This window comes from Lonchura striata, chromosome 7 (genome assembly GCF_050655825.1).
Source record: "Lonchura striata isolate lonStrDom1 chromosome 7, ASM5065582v1, whole genome shotgun sequence".
Classification (NCBI taxonomy): Eukaryota; Metazoa; Chordata; class Aves; order Passeriformes; family Estrildidae; genus Lonchura; species Lonchura striata.
Window position 1 is genome coordinate 34,070,353 of NC_140709.1, and position 22,293 is coordinate 34,092,645.

Genomic DNA, 22,293 nt, shown 5'->3' on the forward strand with positions numbered 1-22,293 from the left:
GTCTGTCACCCTAAAAAGTCCAGGAATATAAAATATGTAGAAACACATAGAATATATCATGTTGTCATGACTTTTTTTATCCCTTCCTTTGGGGATTTTTGTTTGTTTAGTTGCTCTTTTTATTTTATTTCAGTAGATGTGGCAAATCAAAATTTATTTTTAATGAAATACTGGTTTCTGCTCACCATGGTGAGACCATGAATATGAGGGCTCACTCTGAGATGGGAAGGGATCATAAGGGGAAAATGGGAGAGCAATTCTCAAGCAGCTCATTTATCCCATTTCTATATGTTGGTAGATTTGTTATTTCACAGTGAAAAATCAGTGACAATTTCTGTTCTGATTGTTTTTCAACAAGTGTGGAGCTGACCAGAAAAAGTGAACATTGGTTGGTTGGTTTTTATTTTTTTAAACTTTCACAAAAGCTCATGCATTCCTCTTTTTGTCACCAGAATTCCAAATTTTGGTTGGGAACAGTTGAGCTCTTTCAGAAGATTGTTATCATATGATAGTCAGTAAGCACTTGAGCTCCACATCCAGTTCTGGAAGCTGGAGAGCTGCTAAATGATTCTTGCTGTTTTCTTCCTCAACTGTTTCTTTAGAATTACAATTTATTTAAAGTAAGTTATTATGAATTGGCCTGATTGCTTTGTTCTTAAGTAAATACTAAAATTTTACTTGAATTTTGGTCATCTGTGGCCTTTTAATGGAAAAGCATCTTTATATCTTGTAGTTTTCCTTCGCAAGAAATGCCAGGAGTACACAAGAGCACAAACACTGCCTTACCCTGCTTTGCAGGCACACAGAAGAACGTGCCTCTGTGCACAGCTCTCACTGGGTCCAAGAATTCTATAATGTTAAATAATTTGCAGTGCAATCCCAAACATTGGAGCAGTCTGTGTACAGCATCCCAATAACTTAGCAGAATCAATTGTTACTCCTTGGTGTGCTGTTTGAAACAAGTGTTGCTTATTCCTCCATTATTGCTTCATTAAAATTATGAGATTTGTCTGCAATGATTTGTTCTGTTCCCTGTGCCTGCAGGCTCCATGCAAAGCAGTCTGTCTTCTTAACACAGAAACAAAAGATCCTCTTTGAAAATGTCATTCCTGTTTCTTTTTAAAGCAATGTTTTTGGTTTTCCCCTCATGCATTCTTTGTGCCTTTCTGCAGGTTGCATGCTTCGGGGAGGACGTGTACTCTGCCTTCCAGAAGGCTCTGCTTGCCACAGGGTTTACATTTCCTAAGGAAGGAATTTTGATTGGAATCCAGGTGAGTCCTAAAAGTCAGAGCTTAGAAAGGACCAACACAGAGGAACTCAGTTGCTTTAGCCTTGTTTTAATTCATGTGGCTTTATGGCTTAAATGTGTTTTTCTGCATTTCATCCTGAAGTGCAGTGTGACAGTGAGGAACAAACACCATGGGGAGATCTTTACTGGATTCAACAAGGCTGGTCTGGTGGGTTTTCCCTCTATCTCCTGATAGTTTCTACTGACAACTACAGAAGTTTTTTCTGTCACAGAGAGCAACTTTCAGTGCTGATAGCAAGAGGTGAAACCCTAAAATGCAAGCTTTAGTCTAGCATGGAGTCAGGGCACCTGCAGAATCTGCATCTGAGAGGCAATCCCTCTGAGGAGATAGAAGAACCAGAAGTTTGCTGTGGGAAGCCCTTGGGGATGGCTGCAAGCAGAGACTTGGGATCAGAGAGCTCTAAGAGATGCTTCTGGGGGAGCAAAGGCTGTAGATGGTCAGTTCAGAGAAACATCTCAACCAGAACCCAGTTGTACTCTGTGCTCCCCCACAGTGGGAGCCCTGGCTATGTGACTTTCCAATCATATGAACTCCCTTCATCTGTGCATTGCTTCTTGCCCTTTTCAAACCCATTCTCCTCCAAACCTCCCAAACAGGGAGACAGTCTCCGTGCTGCAAAGTTGGATCTGCTAGGCTTTCCCCATGAAGGCACAAGTTTCCTTCCAGCAGAGCTGTAGCATCATTGACAGTGCAGAAAAGCTGATGTTGTTGGGCTGGTTATTGGTGTAAACTGTTGGCCTGAGAGGCCTCCTCAGGTATGGCATTGTCACATCCCTCTCCTCACTGGAGTCACAATGGGAATGGACTCAAGTGCAGTGGGGCAAGGGGTTAAAGGACATCAGTCTGCCACCAAATCTGTGGCAATAGAAGAAATTCTCCAACAACATCTTTTAATGAGAATCAGGCAGTACTTTATTCTGGCCATGTTTTTATTCTGGCTAGGATGTGCTATAGAAATCATTCCATCCACACTTGCCCAGGTTGTGCAGTGGAAATCATTCCATTACACAGAGTTCTTTACCAGACTTTTCACATAAAAACCCCCAAGAAATTCTTGTTCATTGGTTCTACATTACAGAATCTTTAGAATCCAGTCTTCTATTTGTTATTGATTCCTTCCCCTTCAATGCTAATCTAGTTCTCATTCTTTGGTTCTCTTATCAATCTCTTCCCAGACCAGGTGTCTCCAGCCACATCAGGGGGTAATGTCTATTAATGTCCATTAATCTTCTCTGTATCTTCTTGCTACTTCCAGTCTGTAGGCGTTAAACTCTCAGAACTTAGGAATCTTATTTTTGTTGATTGAAGCCCATCAGATCTCACACAGTGAAACTCAAACCCCTGGTGAAGTATTTTGAAGAGAAACCCCAATTCCCTATCCCTTTGTCAAAAGCAGACAAACCCTTGACTGAAGTTCCTTTAAAAATTTAGGAGTTGTATCATTTCTGACAAGCCTTCACCCTTGCCCCCACTTTTCTGCCATCATCCTTTGCCTGTTTGATGAGTGTGCACAGCCAGTCTTGTTGCCTACCCTACAGCTCCTGTGAGCCAGAAGTAACTCAGAAAAGAGCCAATTCTACATTTTAGCAGTGATGTTTCTGGTTTCCACACTTTGCCAGAGCTACCTCCTCAAAGGGATTGTCTCTTGGATGCAGACTCTGCAGGTCCACTGGGTTTTAGGGTTTAGCTGCTCAGTGTGACAGATTTTAAATGATTCATTATGGGAATGCTCTCCAGTGCATTGGGCTCTGCAAAGAGCCTTTATGTGAGGAAGTTCCTGGTGGATTTTCCCTAGGAACAGCCCTGCCCTTTTTACAGGCCTGGATCAGCAAGGAGGTTGTGTGTTTCAGGATGAACAGGGAGCTAGGCAGAAAAGGAAAAAAGGTTTTGGTTCTTTATCAAAGAATAACTGACTGCATGAGGTGCTGAAATCAGAGACACTTGTAAACTTTGGGATGTATGCATGTTCCTCAAAAATTCATGCACTTCCAATACAACTAGAACATTCTTGGGCCCCAGAAAACCATCTGATTGCTTCCTGCCATTTTCACATTGTGCTTGCAATAAGCTGATGCTCTACATGATTGCATAAAGCTGATAAAACAAAAAACATAGAATAGATGAATTTTCCTGTCAGCTGGGGTGTGAAAAATGTCTTTGGCTGTTTGTGCCAGCAGATGATGTGAGGGAAGCGTGTGAAAAGTGGCCAGAGAGGAACATGACTTCTGCTAACAAGGATTACTGCTGAGTCCTTAAATGTCAACATATATACACACATCTGGGGATGGAGGCAGTTGCTCAAAGTTACCTCTAATTAGCAGAAAAATTGCTTGCTACCTAGGCAAAGTTTAGAAGTTCATTATGAAACTCTGTGCAGTTGATACTGTATGTCTATTGTATATACTGCATATTTTAAAACAGCATTTTAAAAAGGAGAAAAGCAAAGCCAGGAGGAGAAAAAAGGAGGGAGACCAGTGTTTAAAATTTAAGTGTATTTTCCAGATACCAGCTAAAGTGGAATGGGCAGAAAAGAAAGTCATTTTAGCTGTAGAAAGCATTTATGCAAGTTCTGTGTCAGTAGCTGTTTAACTGAGCCAAATGTTCTTTCTACAAAGGTGTTAGGAATAAAAAAGAAGGGAAAAGGAAAAGATAAAACAAAGCCCAAAGCTCAACTCCACAAACCTTTTAAAAGTAATAAGATTCTGTCTTTTTAATGAGTGGTTTACAGTTTATTTTCTTGCAAAAGAAACTTAAAAACAACAGATCAATCACTTTAAGATCTCTCTGCATCTCAGCTTATTTCTTCTATAATTAAACTCCAAATCAAGAGGCATAAAGCTGATTCTGAGAACCAGGTATTGCCCCCTCCCCAGTCTGGAGATTGTCACCTATGTACTTTTCAATGGTCTGCTTTGAAACAGAGGGGAAATAAAGCCCTGTGGGAAGGGAAGGTTGAAGTGTTGACCTTCACCTGGCATGTAGACTCTAAGTCTATGAGTATTTGGCTGGAAAAAAGGGGAGCCCCTCACTGCAGAAATAAGAGGCACAAGGAATGAGGCATCAGGCCAGCTGTGAGCCCCAGCACTGTCCTTGTTTCAATCACAATCATGAGCCCACCTGCCTTGTACAGGCAAAACTGCTGGGGTATCCTCACAGGGAAACAGAGTCTCAGAAGGAAAAATAGCACATGGCCTCTCTCAACCATCACTAAGTGTTTCCAAACGACAGGATGATTTCTGCAACCTGTTCTGGTGCACAGAGCACACACACAAGCTCCCCTGGTTGTCCCTGAGGAAGATGCTGTGATTCACCTGCAGTAGATGGTGAGCTCAAAGCACACCCCAATTTTGAAGGCTTCATTGCTTCATGACTAGCACCTTGCTCTGAGTTTTAGACTGGATTTTTATCTGTTGCAGAGAGAGAAATAAGAAGCAAAATGGTCTTGAATTCTGCTTCTCTCCAAAGCAGCTAGGCTCATATTTCAGTGATTTGGTATGCTGCACATTTATACCTTTGCTATTAATCATGTTGAGGTTAGAGGACACTACCTTCTTGAAGGTAAAAGTCGAATGGATATAGTTAACAGGAGTAGAGAGGGAGATCTTGCTTTCCTTGCAAATGTTTCTGGGGTGTTTTGCAAATCAAGAGTCAAATGGTACTGCTGTGATCTGCAGTCCAAAGTGAGCCCAGGACGCCCAGCAATGACCCCACCTTGCTGGGAGCTGCCAGACTGGTGTGCAGTTCCAGAGGGAATCCTCCTGCTGCCATGCTGGAGGGAGCCAAGCTACCATCCCAAGGTCAGGCAGGGGAGTGCTCCTTGACATCCAGGGGACAGCACAAGGCAGGCTGGGCAGCTGCTGGGGACTGTGAGCCTGCTGTCCTTCAGCTGAGAGCACTCAGTGACACTGCACAGGGTCACTGCACAGTGACACTGCTCAGGTCCCCAGGGTCTGAGAGGTCTGATGCTCTTCCAGGGTAGATGGAGTGTGACTTCCATGTTAGACAAATGAAACTCTGTCAGTTTATGTCACCTGATAACCTACCTCTTCCCATAGTCTGGAGAAATCTGTGATGCTGAAACCCTGAGTTGGCCATTAAATAATTTATATTTTATGCAAAAGGAGTTGAAAAGTTAGGGGTTTTTTTCTTTTCTGATTGGCCTATTCGGTGATATCTCTGGGATAGAGTGCATCTGTCTTAAATTTATGCTAGTGACCACAAGATGCAGAAAGCATTAATAGAGTATTTTATTTTTAAATCCTGGCACTTCAAGTCTGTTGTTTCAAGGTAACCTTCTGGCTTGGTTCCTTACATACCAGAATTTTTGCATCCTCCATTGTGGATTTGGATAGAGAATTCAAAACTATCACAGGAGATGAGTTGGTTTAATTTTGAGCTGGATCTCAGTGAGAGCTGATGTAGCTGTATTGAATGAACTAAGGATGTAGTCCTTTACAAATAGCAATGCTTGCTGGAAAGCATGAGGGGTTATAAGAAATGGAACTTTTCAGATAAAGGAAAAAAAATGCAATTCTCCTACAATAAATACCTTTGACTAAGTAAATCTGCTTGTACTTTTCACCTTTAGTAACTAATGGTTTCTTGCACAGGTTATTTCAGCCAGCTTGTAAATCTGAGGCTGCTCCAATGCAAGCTGACAGCTGTAATTTCTTTTCACAGAGAGGCTGTTTTATGTGTCACAAGTGTTCAGTACATGTTTGATAGAAGTTTATAATGCTGTTGTGAAAGCCAACACCCCTGACCAGAAGGCAGAACCATTCTCTCTGACTGGGAAGCTGCCAACCCTGTCACACTATATATTTATATTTTCCAGCTAATGTACAGAATGAGATGGCTTTCAGAATGAGTGCTCAGGAAAAAAAAAAACCCTGCTTAGTCCTTTTCTTCTTAGGAAATTGTTGACCCTTCAGGATATTGCTCTCTCATCCATAAAGGTTAAGCTATCAGTAGCTCCAGCAGGAACAAGAGAGCTTTTAATAATCTTACTTGCAAATGTGTGTAAGACCAGACCAGGCTAAGGTTAAAAGCAAAGTTTGGCTTGCCTTGGGAGTGAGGGGCATTTGTTGCATCTGATATTTGCTGTTCAACATCCCAAAGATACTTAGGCTGATACTTTCCCTCACCTGTTACTCTAAAACAGCTTGTTCCAGTGCAGATGTCTACAGGAGGTGGTTGTACCCATCTAAATGATGTTGAGTCTGGATAATGCATTATAAGACAAGCTTTCAAAGGTGCTGTAAGTCAGGCATTCAGGTCCTCATGGGAATATGGCATCCCAGGGTCCTTACTCCATTTCCAGATACCCATAGGACTTAGAGATGAACTCACACATACACAAGCTCTTATTTGTGTGAATGTGCAAACAGAGCACCACAGGCAACCCAAAGCCATCCATATATGTTATCTGCCAGAAGAGAAGACAAGTGTTTGAGCAATGATTGAAAATATATTTAATTAAGAACTGAGGAGACTCTAGTTGGTGTATTTGAGAAGGCAATTTCATTTAATATAGAATAGTAACTCTTTAGTGGTTGCAGTCTGACTTAGTATGGGAACACTTGTTCTAGTGTAATACAGTATGTCTTAGTTCAGAGTCACTTGGGCTTCAGGATCCAGTTTTCTTGGGAATGGTGCTGTACATGCACATGCAGACATTTCAGCACAGAAAGGTGTATCTACCTCTTAGCAGTGTGGATGAGTTTCATGTTTCCCAAAAATGTACTGTTCCAAATCCTGCCTTTGGTGCTATATCAAAAAATTTCCTTTTTCAGAAGTCCTTCCGCCCCAGATTCCTCAGTGTAGCAGAACTACTGCATGAGCAAGGCTTCAAGGTAGGTGGTTCCACTTAGTTAAAGCTGGAGAGTTTTCAAAATCTCAAATGTCCTCAGCCTGCTACAGGAATGTTGGAGTTTCTTTGGAGGGTGTTTTCAATGTACAACAGGGATTTTTAGCTGAGTGATCTGTGAAGTCAGCAGGTACCACCCAATTAAAAGTTTTGATGTTTGTTTAATTGAGCATATGGGTCCGTCATGAGGGCAGGAACAACCCTGGCTCTGTTATCAGCCTGCAGCTGAGATGGCAAAACACACTCCCCTAGCTTCTCCAAGAAGTAAAAATGCCAATGGGATGCCTTGTATGGCAGGAGACAAGGAAGGCAAGACCTTTTGTATGGAGTATATCTGTATAGTGCTGCATTTTCAGTGATACAAGCTGCAGATACATGAACTTTGTGGTGTTTGCATCACTCTTGTAACTCCTCTGTATTATTTTGCATCCACATCTCTGTGAAAAAGCAGCACAGCCCCAGAAGATTGGTGAGAGCTCTGCTTTTCAAAACTTAGCACTAGGCTAAGTTAAAAAGAAAATAAATAGTTAAAAAGAAAAGTTAAAAAGAAAATAAATAGTTAAAAAGAAAATAAACATGGCAGAAAAATTACAAGTGATTGAACTTAAGCCCTACTGAAAGCCACATGGATTTAGGTTTTCCTAAGCCATTTCACTGCTTCTGGAAGTGCTACTAGCATTCACTGACTATCATCCATCAGGAAACCACAGATAACAGAAAGTTGGGAAGGTTATTCTGTTCTCTGTGTGTCTCTCTATATGGAGAGACACCCTTTTTATGAAAAATGCTCTCCAAAATCATCTCTGACAACAAGGCTATGTGTTGGGTCAGGCCCACATGAGTTCAGTGAAGAGTTTTGGTGTTGTGAAGTACATAGTAAATATCCCTTTTCTTCCTGGGACAGCTTTATGCCACAGAAGCAACCTCAGCCTGGCTCAGTGCTAATGGCATCCCAGCAAATCCTGTGGCGTGGCCATCACAGGAGAGCCAGAGTCTGAGCCTCCCTTCAGTCAGGAGGTAAGACCCACCTTGTCAAATGTGTGTTTGCAATCCAGAACAGCAAATGCAAGGGGCAAATTGCTGGTCCTGTTGAGATCAATGGTAGGGATTTAATGGGACTTTGAATTCAAAGGTTTTGGTTTATCTGATTCTGTCTGGAGTTGCAACAGCAGGGAGGTTTCAGCTTAATGAAAATCTCATTGAACAGTCCTGTTTAGTATGGCTTAGATGTATTACTCCATGTTATATTTTCATACAAGGATACATGAAAGCTAAATATTTAACCTTTAAATGACAGTCAGTCATGCCTTTAACTGAGGTATGACTGGCTGTCATTAAAAGGCTAAATAAACATCTCACTTTTGCTGAGGTGTAACAAGGCTGAATATTGCTTTGCACTGCTGGTTAGAACTGAAATAAATCCAAAATCCTGAATAAAGCTTAGTGCCTTAACCCCTCAACCCTTGTTTCTTGAGCAAAGACTAAGCTCAAATGACATTTTTCGGTGTTGTTTAGCTGCTTGCCTGTGCTATTAATTTGAGGTTTTTATTAGGAAGGACACTGTCATTCTGTCTTGTGCATTGTCTCTCCAGGCTGCTGAGGGATGGGAAAATAGATCTGGTGATTAACCTACCCAACAGCAACACCAGGTTTGTCCATGATAATTATGTGATCCGGAGGATGGCTATTGACAGTGGCATTGCTCTGCTCACTAACTTCAAGGTACTTCCCATATTGTTCTTTCTCCTCTTAAACACAGGAGCCTGCAGAGCTTCCAAGCCCTTGTGACTAGGTTCCAGTCTGTTTGGACCCTCATTATCTCTGACAGATAATGTATCTGAAAATCATGACACACCGTGGTTTAAATACACCTTCTTTTTGCTACTATATAAAATAACATTGCTCTGAGTAAAACAAAACCAAACCAAATCAAATCAAAAAAAAAAAAAAAAAAAAAAAAAAATCTGAAGTCCTTAGTCCTGCACTGTGCAGGTGAAATTTTTGCTGCATCATTTTCACTTCAGAGCAAACACCTCACACAGGATTGCATGTAACATCTTTAAATTAGGCATGGGAAGCACCTTTTAGTAGAATATTATCCTGGTATGGTCCTCAGACCTTACAGCAGGATGTAGCTGTGCTTTCTTGAATGATCCTTGGGTCAGTCCAGTTCAGAAGTGCCATCCAAGTGGAATTGCTGGGTGTTCTCCTGTAGTCCCAGTTGCCAGTTATGATGGGTTTGTAGTTCCTGACAAAGCCCTTCACACACTGATGGGGAGCAGATATTAGGTAATGCAAAGGGGGACTCCTGCTGCCAGCAGTACCTTGCCTTCCTTTGCAAGTGGCTCTGACTGTCACAAAAGAGCCTCATCTGCTTCTCATTAAGCACAGCAGCCAAACTCCCACTGATTTGGGTGGGCACTGACATGGAACCCAGTGACTTGAACTTGTGTCCAGCTGTTCAAAATCTTCTGCTGTGATTGGAGTGAGTGGAGGGCAGGGAAAATGACAAGCTGAGGGTTCACAGGATAATGGCCAGGCATGATTAGCAGGAATGGGGCATTGCAGATGCATCCTTTGCCTACTAGCAAAACACGTTCTGACAACCACAACAAGGGTCCCCATCCAAAATTTATTATCACACCTGCTTGATGCCTTTCACTGAACTGTTTGGATTGTAGGCTTTTAATCTCTGTGTTTGAGAGAGGAAAACAACCCTGGTTCTCTTTCCATTTGGGCTGCAGCAGAAACAACAGCTCTCATGGGACAGAGCTGTCTTGCAAAGGAAGCCTGGGCACATGTACATCTCTGCAGCTGGACACTCAGGCTCCAGAGGGCTGGAGTCAGCTCCTGTGCCCAGCCACCTTGAAATTGGTATTGATTTGGACGAACTCAAGGGCTGCACCTGCACCAGGAAGTTTCAGGGTGGCAGAGCAGAAGTGTGGAGCCTGCTCTGTCATGCAGCCTTTGCAATGCTCACTCCTGCTCTGCTTTGTATTGACAGGTGACAAAGCTTTTTGCTGAAACTCTCAAATACTCTGGAAAATTGGACTCCAGGAGTCTCTTTCACTACAGACAGACTGACAATGGAAACGCTGCATAGAACTCTCTCCAGCCTGCAGTCTTACTGCTTCTGGTGCCTCAGAAGAGAATGAATTTTAGATCATCCACCTCACCATCTTTCCATGTCTTTTGCTTTTGTTTGGTCTTTTTCAGCCTTCAGATTTGATGGGAGAAAAAGGCTGCATGTGTGTGTCCTAGAATTGCTTCCAAGTTCTGCTCAGTCCTTCAGGCTATTATCATTACTATTTTTTACATTCTTATTCAATATTGTGAATTCAGGTGGCTCTCCCTGTATCATAAAGACTCTTTCTCAGCCTTGCTTCTGCCTTCAAAAGGGGAGAACTCCCCAAAGACTTCCCACATGTTGCTGTCCAACACTTTGTGCCTTGATTGTGGGCATTAAAATCAAATCCTTTGAAAATGAAGTGAAAGTGTTGCAGTGCTTTACCCCCTCCTAGTTAAATGACCCTTTAGTTTCCATTCCACCTTCTCTTCTGCTTTTTCACCTCCAGCTGCTGTCTGTGGAGTAGATCTCCACTGTAACATGTGGGATGTGTTATCCTTGGCTGTCTGCATGGTAAAAGACCTCAGCAGCTCTGTGGCCAGCAGCACATGCAGTGCTTTCTCTAAACCTGGACTAGCTAAGGAATGTTGGAATCTGTGGCATTGATGATTCTGAGACTGTAGAAAGTCTCTGTCTCTCTGCCCCGCTGCCAGAGAAGGACCCATAATTGGTCTGTGCTGGTTCCAAGGTTATTTATTCTGTTTATCTCTAACATGTTCTGCTGCCCTGCCCAGCTCTGTCCTGCAGGGCAGCGTGTGGGGCTCTGCCCTCAGTGGGATGTTACAAACATTAAATACCAGAAACTCCCTGGGCTGCATTTACAATAACGTGCCAATATCTGTCACCTACGTTGGACAGTGTGTCCCCAGCCTGAACCAACAGAAAAATGCCAACACCACAGTGAAACATGGAGGGCATGGAGAAGGAGAAAAAGGACAAGGCACACCCAATTTCCTTCATCATGTCCCCTTTGGACCCCTTATCTAGAATCCTAAAATTTTACTTTTGCACCCGTGCCACACTTAATTATTACTTATATCAAACACTCAGAGCTGGTAATTCATCCTGTAAGATTGAAAACTCTTTTCCATGGGCAGAGATCACAGCCAGTGTCTCTGGGGGCTCTGTCCAGGGGGGTTCCTGACCCCTGCCAGAGTCCCAGACCTGCCAGGGCAGCCAGAGGGAAGCCCTGGATTCCCACAAAGGAACACGTGTCAGTCATGCTCTGCCTGTGCTGCAGTGTGTACACAGCACCCCCAGGAGCTGGGAGTGTCCAAAGATGGACAACTTCTCTGATATTTGCAAAACTGAAGTGGAATGTTTTCTTCCAGCCACACTCTGCCTGCCTGGGATTCCAAATCTGCTAGATTTAGGTACCTACTTCTTATATATCCCTCAATACCTGCAGGCCCTGCCAAGAAGTACTGCTTCCTCTGGTGCTGGATATCTGGTGGTGGAGCTGGCTGCCACCTAGCAGTGCTTTTTGAAGCTATCACTCCACTGCTGCAAATATTGCCCTTAGGGTGGTGTGGATGAGATGAGCACACTTGGGCTGCTTCCTGTGTGTGCTCCCAAGTTCCCTTGAGTCCCAAGAAGCTTTGAGTGTGGAGAGAGAATCAGGGTGTGGAGGTTTTCTGTTTGTTTTTTCTTTTTTTTTTTTTTTAATTAATGCTGAAACATATCAGGAAGGATATAAAATCTGATGAGAGCTGTTACTGATATGAGCAAAGGTATGAGCAGAGTCTGTGATACCTTTAGTTACTCAGGGACACTCTGACCCCTAGGTGTCAACTGCCAAGACCAATTTTTTGAGCCAGACTTTATTTCTAGTTGCCATCCCAAGTGCTCTTTTCATGATATTTCTTCAGTACTATATTTTGTGATGAACACAACCCTGCTGTGCACAGGGAGAGCTTTGCACTTGTAGAGTAGAAATGTTATTAGAAAAACTCACAACAGCAACCCCCAAACCAACCAAAACTCCAGGAGAGCCCAAAGGCATCAATTGTTCACCCTTTCAGTTGTGAAATGAGTGACTAATGGTGGTTAATGAAGCAACAGTCTAAAGGCAACCTGCACATGTTTTTTCAGTGGCAAAAATCCCGTTAACAGCTGGTGTCATCTCACATCCACCCACCCTGATTTCACCTCTAGTAGAGAAAAAAGCAATATCTTAAAACATCTGTATTCTCTTGTTCTTCTTCTTTTATTTTGTCATTCACCTTATGAGTTGAAAATGAAAAAAATGCCTGGATTGGACAGCTACTCATTCTTAAATTCTGCATGGCCAGGATTCTGCCCTTCTTTTTTTAAGTCTTCTTTACCTGTGAAATACAAGTGAGGGGACAGAGGATGGAGCAGTGGGCTAACAAATATTAGAGAGATGGGAACTTCTATAAAGGGGCTGCCAGTTCTGGTAAAATAGGAAAACTTTGCTATTAATTCAACTTTGTAAACAAGTATTCCTGTGCCAGTTAGCTGGCAGTGTGGGTGTGTCTATGTGTACTTGTACATACATTCCTGTTGCTGCAGCAGCTGCAGGTACTTAATCCACAGCTTTTTTGGTGGCCATACAGCTGGAGTGGAATCCTGTAGAAAAACACACCAGGGCTGAACACACTCTGAGTACTCTGTAATTATGCAGTAATGTTAATATTTTGCTGCTGGTGCTAAACACTGGGCCCTTTCCCCCCCTCTGTACACACACCATCCCCTCTGCTGCCTTTGCTCCATCTCCTTTTGGTGTCTCCTCCCCTCCCTCCCTGTTGCTCTGACTGATGCAAGATGAAACTCCAACTTCTGTCATGGTCAGAAGAAGTCAAGAAATCATCCTCAAGCTTACTGCAGGCCGACAGGGATGCTTGGCTGAATTTTTTCTTGCTATGCCTTTCTTTTTTTTTTTGTGCAGACACTATAGGAAAAGATTTTTAAGTATCTACAGCTGTTGGGATCAATTCAGAGCTAAAAAAAAGTTACAATTAGTATCCTTTGTACCAAGCTCATCTCTGCTCTCAACGGATTCTCTCTTACAAATGTCTTTTTCTTATTAATCTTGGGGAGGTTGACAATGACAGATGAAAGAGGAGGCTGTTCAGAGTTAAGAAATATCCTAATCTACGAGCACTCAAATAATTTTACTCTTTTTTACTGTCTTAAAAGAGAGCTGATAAAAGAGATTCATGAAGGTATAAGAGACAGTACAAAGCACAACTTTTGAGATAAGCACAAGAAATGGTGACAAGAGCCGTGATGAAATATAAAGGGAACTAATTTTTAGGAACAGTGTTTTTTTTTTTTTTTTCTCAGTAAGTCAGTCTGCTGAGCAGACTTTGGAGGGTGGCTCTCCAAGTGTGCTGAATGATGGGAAGCTCTGGAGGCTTGATTTCCCAGGAGACACTGTTGAATATTGAAGTCAGGCTCTTTCTCCAGTTGATCACCTTCCTGGCTTTACTCTTCTGAAGTTAGCAGCTTTAAATCACTTGGGGATTGTTCAGGCAGCCCCTGCACAGGTTAGTAGCAAGGCTGGGATAGTTTGGCTTGGTGAAAGCAAAAAAGAAAAGACTGCAAGAGATTAGACAATTTAGCAGTACCACTTTCTGCTTTCCTGATAGAGCTCTTAAAGCACAGCAAGATGAAAGTGTATTCTTTATATAAATAAAAGAAAAAAACTTCTGAAAAACTTTAGGAAACCTCTTTGCTCTGAGGCCATTTTAAACAGTCTAAGTCAGGTTTGTGACAGTCCTAGGAAGAAACCAAGTAGAAATGACTCCATGATCTGAAAGAGCTCTTGGCAGAGAGCAGAGAAATGAATCTTGCTTGACTTGGAGGTCGCTGGATTTCCTGGTCTGGATGTTGCCACCAGCCTTTAAGGCATCTTCTTTTCCTTCCGCCACATACCACGCATATTTTGCTCTCTTAAGGTTTAAAAGTCTATTTGTGCTTGCATCAGAGGCATCTAGGAGTCTGTCTGGGAGCTCAGCACCTCTGTATCTTTGTAATAAAGGGATCTATAAAAGTAGGGAAGGACTGGCAGTTGTCACAGCACTAAGACCCACAGCTGCAGCGTGTGCTGTGCCAAGCCTTGATGCACACCCGCTGCCTGTGTCCCGGGCTGAGCCAACAAACACCAGCTCATGCCAGGAGGGTGGGCTCATGCCACAGCCCACATCAGGTGGTAAATGAGAGAAGACCTCTGGCTCCTTCTGCTCACAGTGTTTCTAGCACCAAGCCACAGTCAGAGCAGCCCGAACCCAGGGAAGCTCCCACCACACGGTGCTGCTGCCATCTCTGCCTGGCCAGGAGGTGCTGCCATGCCATGTCAAGCACATGAACACTACTGCATGAGCCATCTGCAGGACATGGAAATCTGCTCTGCTACAACAGTCACCTGCCAAACCCTTCCCAAACCCTCTGTTTTACTTCCTTCTGCATCTCAGCATCTACCAGAGCATAATGTAATTTATAAGAAATAATCTAGTTATGCTGTAACATTTGTTTCACCTTTACATTGAAGAGGATTTAAATATGAACCTTTTGATGTGGCATAATTAAATTGAGAACATTTTGTCATTATCTAGGAAGGCTCAACTCTCACTCATCCTCATAATTAAAATATATTGAATTCTGCAGGCTGATAGTACCACTTGAGATAAACCCTTTTAATTTAGGGAAGTTTGTAACGATGAAACTGAAAGACAAAAGCATTTGTTGCAAATCATGTTCAAGCTTTATGATAATGAACTTTTGGGAAACAATGAATAATTGCTAGGGAGTAATGCTATTGCAATTGCTAGGGAGTAATGCTATTGCTTTGGGATTACCATAATCTTGGATGAATGCTCTGGATTGTCTCAAACAATATCCAAGGGTGGCAATTGCAGCTGTTTTGCAAGGAGCTGCAAGGAGTGCCAAGGGTTTGTAGTTCTGTCAGAATTCATCTTTCCAGGGAACGTTTCCTGTTATTAAAGGCCAGTTTTTTTACTTGTATACCTTGAAGTTCCTTATGGATATGGGATTTTGGTAGTCTCTATGGAGTTGCTTGCACTAGTGCAAAGCCAGCATAATGTTGCTGTGCTGATTTTACACTGCTTTTAGCCTCTGGGGTAAATGATCACCAAGATATTAATATGGAGAATCAGGTGCCTTTTCAGGAAAAATATTTGCTCTTCTAGCTCTAGATAATCTTGTTCTTTTTTCTGACTTCCTGAGCATTACTAAATGCTGCCAAGCTCTTCTCCTTCAAGATCTCTTCTACTAATGAGACCTCATTCTAGCTTAAAGTGTCCCTCTGCTATTCACTGCCTTTGAGAGGCATTACAATCCACCCCCTTCTGACAGAAGCACTGGAAACAACTCTTAGAAAAGTGGGTTATGTTCTGACTAAGCATCACAGGGCATGGGTTGAAGTGTTTGCTGCCTGTCAGGATTCATGGAAGACCAAATGGTGGACATGAAGTGATCAAAATGTGACCTTTGCTGAGGGTCAAACCTGAGCCTTTAGCCAAATTTTGAATTCATTGATGTGGCCAGCTGAAAGAACATAAATAGTGTGTTCTTACTGCCAGCAGGGCTGACTTCTTAGTATATCCTGAAACAGGCATTGAGATATTTTTAGTGCTTTTCCTAGAGCTATAAAGATGCCAGTATTTGTCTGGTTTGCAGCTTAGCTCATTTGGATCCCCAAGCACCTGGTGCCTCAGGAGCAGTGGTGCGTGAGAGAGTCCCTGTGCAGTTTTTACACAGAAAACAAAACATGGCTGTGAGCTTAGCAGGGTAAGCAAAGAAGTCCTGCCATGGTGCTGAGGTGTTATCCTAGACATCAGTGACACACAGGGTTGTAATGCCATTCACATCTGAAACAAAGAAAAAGCAGACTCTGAGGACACTTGGGTGTGAGCCCCAAAGGGCACAGAGTGTCTACAGGGATTGACATTAGGGAAATTCTAAAGTTTTTAGCTTTTGTTTCTAGTAAAGTCTTTGCAGTAACTCCTTGCACACAGGATTGCCTCACATCCTGTTAGATTTTGAAGGGGTTGGAAGCTATTTCAGGTGCAAGAGCAGTTGTGCTCTGTTGGGAGAGGGTTGGGAGAGAAACAGATGAGCAGGACATCAAAATGAGAAATACCAGGGATGATCCTTCTCCACCTTCACTCTGTCCTCATGTAATTCAGGCTGGGTGAGACAGGCTGCTAGACTGGAGGAGAGTAGGTTTGTTTGAAATTGCAGCAGCACCTGGTGCAGGAAGAAAGTGGATGTGAGCCACAGCCACACTGGCACAGAGCAGGAGTCACCCCAGCTTATGCTGTGGTCTGGGCTACACCACTGGTACTCCTCACCTGAACAGCACATAAATGGTTTCATGGTAAAACAAACACTTGCAATTTCCATTCTTACCACCAAGAATGTACCTGAATTGAAGCTGGAGACATCCAGCTGCTCTGAGCTGCAAGCACCCCTGAACAGATAATAGAGATCTGAGACCTTAGCAGAGAGAAGAATGCCAATTATATAAAAAGCATTTTGAGGAGTTCCTTGAAGATTGTTTTTCTGTCTTGTGGGATCTCAACTTAGCACAATAGCTCTGGTTTATATATTAATGTAAGCCTAGGCATCCTTAACTGAAAGCTGATTTTTTAAAAAATTAACTGCGGGGAAAACCAGCCTCAACAAATTCTGCTCCCTATCTGCCATCAAGAAAAGACTATTAAGAATAATTGTTGGGTTTTTAGTTTTCAAAGAACCCATAATTAAATTCTATTGTCTGGTAAGTGATTAGAATTAATTGCTTTCACAATAGCTCTGGTGCTTATTATCTACTTTAAATTGGGAGTGGCTTTTCAGCAGAATTCCTTCGTTTACCACAATTCCTTTCTGTTGCATTCCTCGCCAGAGAAAATCCATCACAAAGGCTGTTTCCTTTGAGAAATTACTGAAAACTGAAAGGTGTTGATTTAATGTATCATCTTCAGCAGATCAGGATTAACTCAACAGAAGGGCTTCTCCCAGTGATGAAACAGAAATGGGGTCTAGAGAAAGCCTCTTCCACCCTGGTTAGATTTTCAAACCCATGTATTAATGGGCAGTACTGTATATATATATATATTTTTAATTATTTTCTGGTGCCAATCTGAGAACTCATCCTGTTGGAGGGGAGGAGATATTACAGATTTACCCCATCAATAATGGGAGTTGTCTGTAGCTGCTGTTATGCTGGCTGAAGACCCTTTTCTCACCCATTTGCTTGGTTTGAATTTGAATTCAGTTATTTTTGCTGTGGCTTATATTAAGCTTGATTTGGAAGCATTGGCTTGGTGCTTGGAATTCCTACAGACTTCTTAAAGAGCTAAAGTACACCTTCCTGGAGACCAGCCACACCTCATTCTCTGTCCATCCCTTGCCAGTGGCATCTCCCCAGCAAAGCTCCTGATCTCTAGACCTGCAGTATCATACATCCCTTTAACAGCTGTGTTCTCCAAGGGCCTCTCTGGAGTTTCCAAGAGCTGCAGGCTGAGGACTGTGCTCAGCAGCAGTGCCCCTGGGGCTCAGCTGAGGAGTAGGGTTCGTTGCCTCATGGTTTTTTGTGGGTCGTTCTCTGAAACAAATCCTTCAGCCTTTCTATGTCATGCACAGTGTTTGGCTTTTCATCTCTGATATTAACCCAGAGCAATGGGCAGCAGCATAAAATCCACTTAAATGCAGAGAACCTAATCCAAATCCTGCATTTCCACTCATATGTGGCTGTCCACTGCTGAGAGGATGACTTAGACGATGCCCGAGTCCTTCAAGGGCACTGCCTAAAGCATCTGGTGAATGGGGTTGCATAAGTACTGTATAAAATAGAAAACTATGGTACTAAATACAGTGTGACTTCACTCTTAGGCTGTATTTTTAGATTGTTAGAGTGCTCCAGAGGATGTATTTATAATGAGATGTTTTCTCTCAATGCAGGATGCTGCTCTTGGAGAAAAAAATCCTATACAATTTTCACATACTTGTCATTATATAAATTATATAGAGTATATTAGGCCCTTTGTTATGCACTGTGAAAGTTCAGCTGACAAAAACTTCCTCCTTCTGAATTCTGATGACTTCTGGAACTGAATGGATTTAATTGAATTATCTATCCCACAGAAAGTTATCACTGTCTATTCAGTTCCAGGACATAGCAGAAGGTAGGAGTGATTTTCCCTGTAGAAATGGAAGAATTAAAATATAAGGGAGTGTAGTCACAGATTACTTGCGTGGACAGCTTCCAGTCCAGATGAATTACTTCACATATATGAAATTATTAATATAATGGGTTTAATTAATGAATGCCTCAGTTGCTCAGTCCAGTCTCTAATAGGTGCTTGGGGAAGAAAGAGCCTTGGGAAGACCAAGGTTTTGCTTTGTGGTGAATCTTGAAAGCTTCACTATGTTAGAAACCATAGCTACAGCATTCTGCAATAAGCAGCACCACATATCACTGTGATCTGTGCTGGAGAGTGACAGCCTGGAGCTCCTCCTCAAGGATGTGTTACCCCCTCTGCAGGGCAACCTTCAGGGGAAGCTGGGCAACCAGCCTGGCCATCTAACCAAAACGGCTGCGCAGAGCTTTTCTGATGTGCTCCCAAGCACAGGGACTGCTTTATACCATAAGGAAGGATTATTTCTTTTTGTTAGGGATGTAAATTGTGCCACTAGTAGTGATGCACCTTCCCTGGGCTAAGGACTGTTGGCAGTGTCTTGTAGGCACTTGGTGTGTGGGGATGGGGCTGGACTGTGGCACTCGGTGTGTGGGATTGGGATTGGGATGGGGCCGGGCTGTGGCACTCGGTGTGTGGGATTGGGATGGGGCTGGGCTGTGGCACTCGGTGTGTGGGATTGGGATTGGGATGGGGCTGGACTGTGGCACTCGGTGTGTGGGATTGGGATGGGGCTGGGCTGTGGCACTCGGTGTGTGGGATTGGGATTGGGATGGGGCTGGGCTGTGGCACTCGGTGTGTGGGATTGGGATTGGGATGGGGCTGGGCTGTGGCACTCGGTGTGTGGGATTGGGATTGGGATGGGGCTGGGCTGTGGCACTCGGTGTGTGGGATTGGGATGGGGCTGCAGCCCAGCCTCATCCCCAGTGGGCTCAGCTGTGAGCAGCAGGTGAGCAGCACTGACAGCAATGAGCCAGGGAGTGCCCAGGGGCACTGAGCAACCACCAAAGGGCACAGAGGGCACACAGGGGCACTGCAGAAACATCAGGGGATAAAAGGTTGGGCTGAAGAGCAAGCCTTCTGATAGTGTATGGTGATACTCTGTATCATGGTGTCAGCCTGATTCTTAAGATTTTCTAAAACCTCCTGAGTTTACATTCTGTTAGAAAATGTTCTCACACAATTTCTATAAACAACATATTGTTTTGCATTCCTTCATAGGGGTGGAGAAACTTGATGTACTAGTAATTTGTCCAATGTCTTTGGAGAGGTGGCCCATTCACTCTCCAATCCACTGTCACCTTCGGAAAAGTATAAAAGCTGGTGTCAGAAAATAAATGTTCTTTACCTTGTAAATAGCAGTGGCTTGCATTGTGCTTTCACGTGTCCTATAGCAACATCATGGCTGTCTCAAGTGTGACATCTGATGTGATGTTTGGTGATCCCAATGTGATTTGAGATTGGGCTGTGAGGTTGGTGATGGAGCCCAGCAGGGAGACACTGCCTGGTCCAGACCAGACTGATTTGGACACCTGGGGTACAGATGAGCTGCTAGGGACATAATGGGAAATAACTTATCAAGTGAAGAACAGAGTGTAATTTTTTTACTCTGTGTATCATGGCCATCTCAGATGTGACATATGCTGTGACAGTGTCCGAAGCAGTGATTTGCTGTAGTCATACATTTACTGTAGTAAATGTACCCTAGGCTTGGGTGCTAAGGAAGGGTAATCCCTTTGATGATCTGGCTGCCTTAGCCAGGTCATGGTCTAAATTAGTACCTGAAGTCAAAGGGATTTTTGTTATTCTAGATAAGGATCTCAGACTGAAGCTGCTGAGGATTTTTGCTGGCTGGTTCCCAGGTGTTCTGAGCACATCTCTTTACCTGTAGTACCTCCTCCAGGCTGCAGTGCTGGATTGCCACACTGAGAACTTGATAAGGAAAAGTATTTCAGCAAAGAAACCTTATTCCTTTCTGTGGCTTTATTTAAGTGCTTCATTTTTTTTTTAAGAGGGGAAAATAATTTTGGTCATATTTTCAGGATTATTTTTGTTTATGCTTGTGTTAAAAAACACAAAGAAAAAGCTCCTAAAACTAGACTCTTCACAGTAAAATGAGTAGTGAATAGTGCCACTTTGGTAAATGTTGCTGTTAATTTTTCAATAAATTACCAATTTATACTTCTAAATGTAGCAATAAAAAGCGATAAAAAGGACAGAAGGAGGAGGAAAACTTGGGAGGTTTATGTTTACAGCCAAGCATTTGGTTTTATGTTTACCTCATGGAATGTAACTCCATATATCATGATAATTGACTTTACCAAGTACCCTTGAAAAAACAGACTTTGCTACAAAAAAGCATCTTGTTCTAGAGAAACCTATGCATGGTTTTCCACTAAGGAAAACATTTTCTTTTGAATCAATGGTTTAAGCTTTTTAAAATGTTTCTACCTAGTGGTTCATTTGCTCAGTTGGTGGCTGAGAACAACCAAAATCATGGCATAAATATAAGCAAAATGTTTATAGTTTGCTTAAACCCTAAACAAATAATCACTTATCCACCATCACTCCAGTCTGATTGCTAAAAACTTCCTGTAGTGAAGCCTTCCCCCTACCCTACTTCCAGATATTTGCTTGTTACCCTTTTAACACCAGTGATTTATGGGCAGCTCTTCCACAATCCTGACCAGGGATTTTTTGATCTGCTAGGCTTCTGAGGGGTCACTGGATTTTTCCTTGGCATTCTGGCACAGGAAGCAAGGACTCTCAAGCAGCTGAGCTGCTGAATTTTTCCATCATTGAACACAACAGAAGCAAGTTTTGTTGCTGATCTGTTTAGGAAACAATATTTGTGGCAGTTCCTCTCTGAGTCAGTCAGAGAGCGGAGGACTGGATTGTCATGAGCAATAAAAAACCCTGGTGCTCCTATAAGGACTTTAATTACTCAGCTCGTTACAAGTGAGACCAAGGGAGGCTGGTAGCAATGCCAGCTTGAGAACAGCTGCAAAGGATTTATTTTTCCTCAATGATGAGTGGGAAAAAGCTGTAAAAATACTGTACAAGGTTGGCTAATAAACTGTATTTTATTAGCTATTCTTATTATGAGTGTTTACAAGCTAGTGTGCTGATAGGCATTTTGATGAGATAGTTATTCCTTAACTGTAATCATTCTGGAATAAAAAAATAAAGGCTTGAAAGCCAGAAAGCTGGAAAACATGGCATATGCATATGTCAGACCCAGATTTATAGGCAGACAGAAGCTGTTTGGCAGCAGGTACTCTGGAATGTTACAGTGCTGGCCTGGCCAAGTCCTTTGTGGCTTGTTCAAAGTAGATATTGTGATTTGTGGATGTTTCCATGGATCTCCCTGGAACATCCCAGGTCCCTGGGGTGTGAAAACAGACCAGCAAGCTGATGGCATCCCTGTCTTCTGCCCCTTGTTCCCCTTGGTGTCTGAGGTGGGCACACCCCAGAGAATGGACAAAAAGGCCTGGACAGCTTCCCCAGCCTGCAAAGCCAAGACTTAACCCTGGGGATTTTGAGTCCCATTCTACCACCACCGAGCTCCATCATGGTTTTCTCTGAGTGAAGTTCTGATGCAATTTCCTGCTCCCAAAGTGGCCTCTTCAGGCTGGAGCTGTTTTCTAGCAGGCTTCCAGTAGGAGCAGTGCACTTCCCAGGAATGCTGCCTGGCCAGGGGTTGGGATGCACTTGTGTGTTGGCAGCATTACACCCTAGGCTATGATACACCAACAATAACAGCCCCATAATCAAAGTAATGACAAGCTAGTGGGAAATTGAGTTTAA

General features: G+C 42.9%; 1 protein-coding gene across 4 annotated transcripts in view; it reads left to right on the plus strand.

Moving 5' to 3' along the window:
• The window catches only part of CPS1 (carbamoyl-phosphate synthase 1), a 125,499-nt gene extending 103,627 nt beyond the window's left edge, over window positions 1–21,872 (plus strand). For all 4 annotated transcript variants that reach the window (XM_085585461.1, XM_085585464.1, XM_085585462.1 and 1 more), the window contains 5 exons: window positions 1,173–1,271; window positions 7,103–7,162; window positions 8,081–8,193; window positions 8,769–8,898; window positions 10,181–21,872. In XM_085585461.1, the coding sequence (XP_085441587.1) occupies window positions 1,173–1,271; window positions 7,103–7,162; window positions 8,081–8,193; window positions 8,769–8,898; window positions 10,181–10,279 (501 nt within the window). In that variant the 3' untranslated portion in view covers window positions 10,280–21,872. The remainder of the gene's footprint in view (window positions 1–1,172; window positions 1,272–7,102; window positions 7,163–8,080; window positions 8,194–8,768; window positions 8,899–10,180) is intronic.
• Window positions 21,873–22,293: the final 421 nt, after the last annotated feature.